The 9649-nt window shown below is 44.2% G+C and overlaps 1 protein-coding gene across 1 annotated transcript in view; it reads right to left on the minus strand.

Moving 5' to 3' along the window:
- Positions 1-9649, minus strand: part of macf1a (microtubule actin crosslinking factor 1a) — a gene marked incomplete at its 5' end in the record, with an annotated part of 106550 nt that overhangs the window by 88612 nt on the left and 8289 nt on the right. Inside the window, 12 exons of the mRNA XM_079232000.1 lie at positions 982-1107; positions 1284-1379; positions 2176-2280; positions 3033-3194; positions 3918-3995; positions 4079-4207; positions 4485-4788; positions 5818-5972; positions 6349-6442; positions 6608-6735; positions 8303-8398; positions 9104-9223. Coding sequence (XP_079088126.1) covers positions 982-1107; positions 1284-1379; positions 2176-2280; positions 3033-3194; positions 3918-3995; positions 4079-4207; positions 4485-4788; positions 5818-5972; positions 6349-6442; positions 6608-6735; positions 8303-8398; positions 9104-9223 — 1593 coding nt within the window. The remainder of the gene's footprint in view (positions 1-981; positions 1108-1283; positions 1380-2175; positions 2281-3032; positions 3195-3917; positions 3996-4078; positions 4208-4484; positions 4789-5817; positions 5973-6348; positions 6443-6607; positions 6736-8302; positions 8399-9103; positions 9224-9649) is intronic.

Raw genomic sequence — 9649 nt, forward strand, 5'->3', positions numbered from 1 at the left:
TCTCCTCGGTTGTGAACAAAAGCTTCTGCTGTTTGTTTGTTTGTTTTTCGTTGTCATAAAGAGGCGAAACTAGATGGATGCAATCAGCGTTCCATCATAGCGCGTGGCTATGGACACACACTAAGGCACGTCACAAGGCTGCACACAGATCTGTGAAAAGAGCAGCTGTTCGTGACACGCGCCTCTTTATTGAGGGGACGCTCACTGCTGCGGCCTGTGGAGCGCTGCCCACACCAACACTGCCATCTGCTTCAAGTCAGAGGTGTGTGTGTGTGTGTGGACGGTAGGTGTGAAAATGGCAGTCTAACAAATGGGACACGGAGAGGGAGGGTGGGGATGATTCAGCAAAAGCGCTCCTGCAGCGCTCTGTTGCTCCTTTGGGTGCTACGTGTTCATGGAGAACTAGTTCATGTTAAAGCTAATGTCTGGGATTCTTTCACATTTGTTATGTGTAGGTTTGCTCTGTGGACACAAGGTGGCGGCAGGGCTTTGAAAACTGAAGGAACACAGTAAACTGGGATTAAAAAAAGAAACATTATGATGCCAGAGCTTTTCTTTTTTCTTTCCCCTAAACCGGATTGATAATCTAGAGCCAGACTCCGAGCTGAGGAGAACAGTACCCAAAACAGAGCAGAAACGTTGCAAATGAGAACCTTTTATTTTGAAAGGAAAGCCCCTTCCTGGATTGATTGTACTGAAATAAAGACTTCACTCAACTTCTACGGTTTTCTACCGAGTATCTTCCATACATTTGGGAGTCAGGTGCTTTGCTCAAGGGCCCTGTCGCCATTGAGGAAGCTCCCTAAGTTTGTCTATTTCTAGTTGGTCAATGAATCTGGTGCTTGTATTTACTGCAGTTGGTTCAAATCAAACAGAGGAAAATGTGACATTTCTTTCTGTGTGGAGTTGCCAGAGTCGCCCATAAAAGTTTGACAAGTGTCGCGCTCAGAACTGGAGGTAAAACCAAAGGTGTTCAGCTACCATTGAGTCCTGCAGCAGGTCCTCCAGTTTGCTCAGTCTGCTGTTCTTGTCACAGGTGTACTGTCTCTTGATGGTTTCCTGGAGCTGGCGCAGGTACGACTCGCATTCCCGAGCATCCCCCATGAACTGACCCGGGAGACAGGAATAGTAAACATTAGTGGAATGATGTTCAGGGGGACCTGTAGAGGACCGGGAACATGCCCGGTATCAAGGAGAACAGCCAGCGGTCTCCCTGTGGATTTGGGAAAGACTTTATTTTACATAATCTGACGCTCAGTTTGAACGGTATTTCGTCGCCTCACCTGGAAGTACGCCGTGTTGTCCTTGAGATGCTGCTCCACGCACACGCAGAGCTGGTTCACCCACTGCCACTGAGTCTGCAGGGCTGCGCTGTACGCCTGAAAGCACGCAGAGAGAGACGTCGCGCTGCAGTTACGTACGGCGAGGCAATAACAGGGAAGCTGGTCGGCACAGGCAGACGGTCAGTTCAGGCAGCTTCTGAAACGCTGGTGTTCTTTTTGTAATATGTGCAGTAATGTGCTGTGGCAGAGAATAGGCAGCGTGAACATGTAACCTAGTATGAAAAACAAATCCCATGAGAAATTCTATAATATTGTTTTCTCCAAAATACTCATTCATTTTCAGCAGTTAAACCTCTAGATACCAGTTTGATTACATAGTACCACTGCTGTTTTCATTATGAAGTCTGCACTGTTAGCGCTGTTAGCTTCTAGCCGCCAGCTTAGCCGCCGCCATGTTGAGGGCCGTTGAGAGGCAATCGATATGCTCTTCTCTTATAAAGCCCTTTTAAGGTCCGAGTGTCTGTATTTTGGGTACACAGTATATGATAGACTTATTATGAGCTAGGGTGGAACTTTTAAATTTTATTAACACACAGACAAAATGATGGAATAATTAAAAAGCCCAAACATGTTTCTATTGGATACAATTAGAAATTCAAACTGTTTGGCAAAAAGGTTTCCAAAAAGGTCACATTTCACCTTCTGCCCTTTTGAATCCAATTTACATTTCTAGACTTCTAAAAATGCAACCAAACTAAATATCATGAAGAGCACAGCCGAATGGAAGGAAAGTGGGATTTGATCAAAAGCATTAAAGGTTGAGCTGCTCCAACAAACGAGGCACAAGCCGACATGTTTAAAGGTCATTCAGTGCCAGTGAGTAAATGTTCACCTCCACAGTCTGTTTGGCTGGATGGTTCTCCAGACACAGGCGGTTGGCCGTTTCCTGGAGCGACTGCATCACATCTTGTTTCTCATCCAGCTCTAACCTCGTTTCCTGCAAACAGAACCGGAAAAGATGGGTGGTTACAATAGATTACTGGTTTTATATTTTTATGGCACTGGCCTGGTTTGTGCGCGCGTAAACACCACTGATGTGTGTGTGTGTAAAAAAACACATTTGGATATCGTCAACTTCCTAAATTAATGTCATAAAGTCATTTTTTGACAAAAATGGTTTTCTTGCCTAAATCATCTCCACATGATACCTCTGGTAAAATCTCCTCCATCCTCAGTTCATGTGATTCTACCCTGTAGTATAACTATGTCAAGAGTGTGACTCAGGCCATTTTATTTTGCCTAAGTCAAAAGACAATGTGACTTAGGCAATTTTACAAGCTTTTCAATAATGCATTTTGAAGCTAGTATTTAAACTAGCAATTTAGTTAGCATTTTTGTCAATGAAAATCTCACTCGAACATAATATTAGTAATCATAACATAATTTGACTGTTATGACAGTATGCCTGTTGTGCAGTGTCTAGAGGGAGCTTGTGCACTATATTACATTGGTATTTGTTTTTTGTGTTTTCTGAAAAACCTGAAAAAATGACTTAGGCCATTATTTTAGGAAGGTGACGATAATATATATTTATATTTCCGTTCCGTAGAAACTGTGCAGGGAGGCTTGTTTTATGGATGCCTCTCGTTCTTTTTCCTTTCAACAAACACCTTCCAGAGGTCATGCGGTGTGTTGTCGGTGTTGTGCGAATGCGACAGGAAGTTGTGCGTTCCCTTCCTCTCCACTCACGCTGTATAAATCTCTCTTGGCGTTCATGCCGGCGTTGTTGTCGCTCCAGTCGAAGGCGATCTCCTCCTCCTCCCTCTCGTTGAGCCAGATCAGCTCCTCGGTGCAGTGTGACACAAACGCATGCAGGCTCTCCAAGCTCCGCAGGCGCCATGACGAATGTTCCTATGGCAACCACACAAACAGACATCGTCGTCACGCTGATCAGCAGTGCAGAGAGAGAGTTTAGAATAAAATCACTGCAACGACAACAACCGTGGGTGACAAAGGTCACTGAAGGTGAGACACGGGAACGCAGGTTTAGAGGGGACTGTTTTATTTTGTTGACATATTAGACTTTTCTACACAGTGTGTTTTGAATATCTATTTGCATCTCTCCATAAAGTAGAACAAAAACCTCTCTGTAAAAACCTTCAGAATATAGATAGGAATGAATGAATGAATTTTGTGGATGTAAGTGGAGCTTTGTGGCCTTTATCGAATCATTTTTAAATGAGCTTTTATAAAAAGGATATAAATAATCTTTTAAGAGCCATTATTCCATCGAATGTCATTTTCTAATTTCCCACAGCATATAAATATAGTTTTGTGATCTTGCTCATCTAATCCTTCACAGTGTTAGGAATTAATAACACATGTAAAACCAGAAATATATTAAGAGACAAGAAGCAAGAGGGGACAAAGAAATCAAAAGAGAGAGGGGGAGGAATTTGGGGAAAGGAGCAAAAAGAGAGCAGATGCAAAGTTAAGTGTTCTTAGCATGAGAGTCCTGTCACGGTGTAATGGGATTAACTAAGGAGGGGGTGAACTGGGAGACAAAGAAGTGTTACCACTAAAACACACACGATGACACACAGACACACAGACAGATCTTTCTCAGAGACTGACCAGTAGCTTGCAGTACTGGTGCTCCAGCTTGGCCAGGGTTTCAGAGTAACTGCTCTTGAAGTTCGGAGACACTTTAGCCTGAAGGAGAGGAAGGTAGAGCAGCGTCACAAACCCGTGGCTCTCGGCCCGGAGGTCTCCGTGTAGGAGCGGCGTGTTCGTACCTCGTAGCTGCGCGCCTCCTGCAGGCTGCTCATGAGCTCCTCGACGGCGGCGTGCACGCCGTTGTGCTCTTGGAGGTTGTTTTCCACGGACGGGAGGTCGGCGCCCCACTCAGCTCGCTCCAAAAGGTCCTGAAACGCACAAAATATTTCTATATTGTAATCCTTTTTTTGATTTTGAAATCTCTCTCACATTTTCCCCAAAATATACTGGAAATGCTTTACAATAATGTTGAACTGTTTTCTTGTACAGGGTCCAAGATCTACTTCATGGAATTTAAGTATTTTATTAATGTGTCCTAGTGATGGAGCAAAAGATCCCGCTTCTAAAATATATATATCTATTCTATTTCATAGATTACATTGAATAATCAAGACAGAAACTTCATCAACAGCTACGGTTTCTGACCTGCGTCTCCTCCACCCATCCGAGCAGCTCGTAGATGAACCTCAGGCTCCCTTCGTCCTCCGATGACGACATGGCCACCAGCTGGGAGCGAGCCGTGGGCCGCCGCAGTAGCGCGGCACCGACCGCACCCACGGCCCCCACGGCGCCCAGCAGGGTCTGGCCCAGCGTCAGGCCGCCGTCCGTGGCTCTCTGGCTGGGGTGCTCCGCCCCGATGGTGCCCAGCGCCTGGGAGAAGTGGCCTTTCCTGTAGACGCTGGAGCACTGCAGTCTGAGGGAGACCAGCTCCTCTTGAAGGCAAGACACTCTGAGGATGTGAGAAACACGTATATAGTTACTTACTAATTCCTTTACCTGAGTCGATTTGTTTTAAAGATGAGGTGATGTCATGTAGAGACAGGAAAGCATTCAATCAGCATCTTCATTTTGGTTCATTTTCTGCTGCTCGGGTTTTCTCAATGACACAACAAAACAAAGGGTTTGGCGATGTGAACTCGTCATGGGATTTATTTTGTATTTTTTTAAACTTAAACTTCTAAACTAAACTGCCTTCAGCTTCTCCCAGGACTTCTTCAGTGTTCATCGTTCAGGAGGTTTTTATTATCCGCAGAAGTCTCACATTCCAAAACAAATGGACCGGCAGATTAAAACCGGTAAAACACTGAATAAAGCAGCTTTACATTACAAATTTGGGTTTCTCTGACGCTGTTCTGCGGAAAAGAAACGTCCAGAACTTGTTTCTTAAAGTCCAGTTGTTCATCCGGAAATAATATATAGTTAAAAACAACCAAGATCTAAAAAGTTTCTATTTGTGGCTTAAAACTGTATATAGCAATATAAAAAAGGCAGACAAACACAAGACTGACGCCTGTGGAAAGGAGATATGACGCAATGGCCGTTAGCTTTCTCTGGGTTAGAAACATTTGTAAATGCAAAACTCTTTGTACACAAATTACAAGAGAATCAGAAGACCAGAATGCTGGTTTTCTGGATGTTGTGGGGAAAATGAACTCATCCTTATCTTGAAAAGTAGGTTTCTGTCAGAATGCAGAATTTTAAATAATAATTAATAGTTGCATTAACAGGCATCTCACGATTTAATTAATTTTCGTAACTCATAGAGAGGAGTGCTGATGAGCCACTCCATCTTTTTTTGTCCCCACTGATTTAAACCAGAGCAACTTTTACACACTTGATGAACAGCCGAAGAGAAAGCACATTAACTGCAGCAGATGTATAATAATGAACTATAATAAGCTGTTTGTGTTTGTACTAATGAATTACACAAGGACCGCTTTGAGAAGCGTTTTAACCCGTTTGAATAAATGGAACTCACCGGAACATCAGCTGCTCCACCTGGTAGTACTTCTCATCTCGGAGGACCTTGAGATCCTGGTTGAGTTGTCTGATGAGAGACTCGCAGTCCTGCAGGTAGCACGCCAGCTCCCTCTCACACTGCACCGCCTCGCCGCTCTCCACTCGAGACATGTCCTGGACGCCACAGCAGGAAGGGTTGATGAGCTTTTTTGTTTATTTGGTAGGGCTCTTTTCCTATGAGCTATGATGCTCTAATGTTTGTTGTTCCCTCGGACATAGATTGAGTGAACAATACAGAGGAACTAAATTCAGCAGCAACTGACAACAAGATTACTTTGGTTTAAATAAAACATACATCAAATGAGGGCTTCTAGTAAAGTGACTATGTGGATTGAGTAGAAAGATTCTTGGCAACACAAAAAACAAGGTAGTGGCAAAAAGAGAAAGAACTGGACCAGTTTGAGTTCACAGATTACCACGCCGAATCATCCAAAACGCACCGAACATAAACCCGACGCCCCTGCATGTGTGTGTGAAAGGAGGTACTCACAGCCTGCAGTGTGTTCTTAGCGAGGGTGAGCTTCTCCTCCCCGTCCAGAGCCATGTTCTGGATCTTATTAGCCCTTTGTAGCAGCAGTTCTAGCCTGAAAACACACACACAGACAGACAGAGAGGTTAAAAGGGCATGTCTCTGAAAATCACACTTGATGAGAAATGGACCGCAAAGACTTGCATCAGCGTTTTATATTTAATTGCATGCATCCTGCTGAAGTCGATATTTGAGTGGATTTGTGTGTGTGAGTGAGTACCTCTCCACAGCCGGCCGGAGAGCCTTCTCTCTCTCCAGCATCTCCAAGATGAGTTTGCCCCACTCCTCCTCGAGGTCATTGGGATGGAGGCCCTGAGGGAGCTTGATACGTCCAAACTCTATCCATACCTGGAGAGACACACACACACACACACACACACACACACACACACACACACACACACACACACACACACACACACACACACACAGAGATTACATACTTCATGTCCCACGATGCTTCAGCGCATGTGCACTATAGTGTGTATACAAGAAGTGGACGTAGTCACTGTGACGTCATCCATTGGTTTGTGGATGACCGTTTTGAAGCCTCAATTTTCACATCTTGTTTTTTTGGAACCAGACGTGACCACACTTGCACCAAAGGCTTGGAAAAAGCAAGGCGCGGCAGCTAATAAGAAGCCTTGCTATGGCGAAGGCACGACCCGCCCATCTCAGCCTCTGATTGGCTAGCACTCGTTGCCTTCGCTGGTTAGGTTTAAGCATGAGGCGTGAGATTAGTTAGGGTGAGAATATCAGGGAAACCCAATCTGAGGTAGAAAAAGGCAGGTCATGCCTTTGCTATGACAAGGTTAATAATTTAGCGCATTATCTAGCTAACGCTAGCTTGGTTAGAAAGTTCCATCTGTAATTCATGTTAAATCTGATACAAATTTGGATGCTAATTTTGGGTGGCAAATACTTAAGGGAAAACTGAACAGCCGACTCCTTATTGTGTCCACTGAACAAGGGACAGACTGACCTACACCGGAGGGAAAACCAAGCTAATGCTTCCCATTGACTTTGTATCTCCTCACTTTTGTCTGCTAGCAAACAGAAAAAAAGCTGAAAGGGCCTTTCACACCACTGCGCTCTGAAACACAATATTTCCGATGGCTGGCCCGGCGGGTTTTTACAGCTTCCAGCCGAGATGAGCGCCTTCGTGCTGCAGCAAGCGCAAACTGCTTCCTGTGTGGAAGGTGCTTTAAAAGTTGCGCCCAGAAGTAGGTTTTTTTGAGCAGCCCAACCGAAAAACGGGTGAGACGCAATGCGCCGTCTCTCTGCCGTAGTAGAGACCCGTCATCACAAAGTAGCGCCGCCCTAAAAAAATACTACAATTTATGGTTTATTTGACTCTAAATGGAGTATCATTTCATGTATAACATCATGTATTGAAGAATACTTGAAACTAGAGATTGAGACATAAACTCATGTTTACAATATTTACTGAGGGAATAGATCAAGAGAGAAGTAGATTATTTTTCTCATAGACTTCTATACAACCAGAGGAGTCGCCCCCTGGTGGCAATTTGGAAACATGCAAGCGTACAGCACTTCAGCATTGGCTTCACTTTTCAGACCCGGAGGTCAGTCCGTAAACAGACACTAACAAACCCCATTAGCAGCCTCCTTTGCGTTAGCGCTACATTTAAACACGATCATAAGTCACACCACAGACAAACAAGAGAATAAAGGAGGAACTATCATCGACTCGACTCGTGTCCACTGAGACAATCTGCGCCATTGATAACAACAAAACGGTAGAAATGTCTTTGCTCCAGGAGACAAGTGCAGCCGGTTAGTAAACTCGCACGAACCCGCTGGTCACAGAGCACTCTGTCCCTCCGACTGAGCCCCGTGACGCACACTTCGTCTCTTTCGCCCTCGTTCATGTTCCTCCTCCGTTCATGCTTACCTCAAACAGTTTGTAGAGGTGTTGGATGTGACCTTTCTCGACCTCCTTGGCGGGGATCTCCGTCTCTTTAAAATGGACGTACTCGTTGTAAAGTGCCTGGAGGAGGAGGAAGCAAGTTAATGATGAGGTCAATATTACTGTGACACAGTAAGTCAGTGCTGTCAGAGACAGTAAAAGATCTCTGGATGGTCATTATCCTGTTTCTCAACAAGCATCTCAAGCTGCTGCCGTGACCCCTTCTTTCTGCTCTCCTCGTCTTTAGACATTAATGATGTCACAGCAGCATCCTTTCCTCACATCATCCTCCTATTGTTTTTGCTGACATCACATGTGTGTTCTGAAAACTAATTCCTTTTTATCTATATTCTTCACTCTGTTTGCTGTCGTCCATTATGCTTCAGAACTTTTCTTTAATATGATTTTCTTTTTCTCCCTGGCTGCTTGTTGGTGGGACTGAAGAGAAAATTCACAGGGGTTCTTCTATTCCCATGGACAACCAAAAGCGTTTGTGTTGCCATGAGGCGATTTGGATCACAAGACCCGAGACACAACAAATCACCAGATGTTGCTAGGTTTGGTGGTAATTTATTGCTGTGTCCTTTAAACATGTTACTATAAAGAGAGAGGTTGGGTGCAGTGCTAACTTTGGACGATTTTAAATTGTGTTCAAACTGTTTCTCTCTTTCATTCATGAGGTTAACACGGTCTCTTCCCAGAATACCAATTTTAATGGAGAAGCAACAGGAAACTGCTGATGATAAACCTAATTAAAAAAGTCAAAAAAAAAGAGTTCTCGCTCACCTTGAGTTCCACGGGGTTTTGTGGGAAGTTCTTGTTGGCCATGAGGGCCGTATGCTGGCGGCTCCACTGGAGCAGAGAGGAGAACCTGGACTGGTACTCCGACCAGCGCTGGTCCACCTCCTGATGGACGAGGAGCGAGCAGGAGGACGAGGAGATGGAGGGAGAGAGAGAAAGAGGGAGAGGTGGGGAATCATACATTACAAACATTTTAGATATTTTTTTACAGGCTTATTTTCACTCCAAGAAAGTAATGTATAAAAAAATGGCAACAGCACCATTAAATGAATAACAACAATAATTTGAAAGTTCCAGGTTATTACTCAAGAAGCTGCACACTTGATTAGCAAACTAAATGAGGAATTACACTTTTCTGCTGAGAATGAAGATGAAAAACATATACATTAACAACTATTGCACAAATGAAGGAAACTGAGGCAAACGTGTAATATGCTATAAACTGTAGTGCATACATGTTAGAATCACCCTTTACATTACAGGTGTTAGTGCACAAACAGCAGTGTTAATAATCTTAATTGACGACGCAGT

Source organism: Taurulus bubalis (assembly GCF_910589615.1).
Source record: "Taurulus bubalis genome assembly, chromosome: 16".
Classification (NCBI taxonomy): Eukaryota; Metazoa; Chordata; class Actinopteri; order Perciformes; family Cottidae; genus Taurulus; species Taurulus bubalis.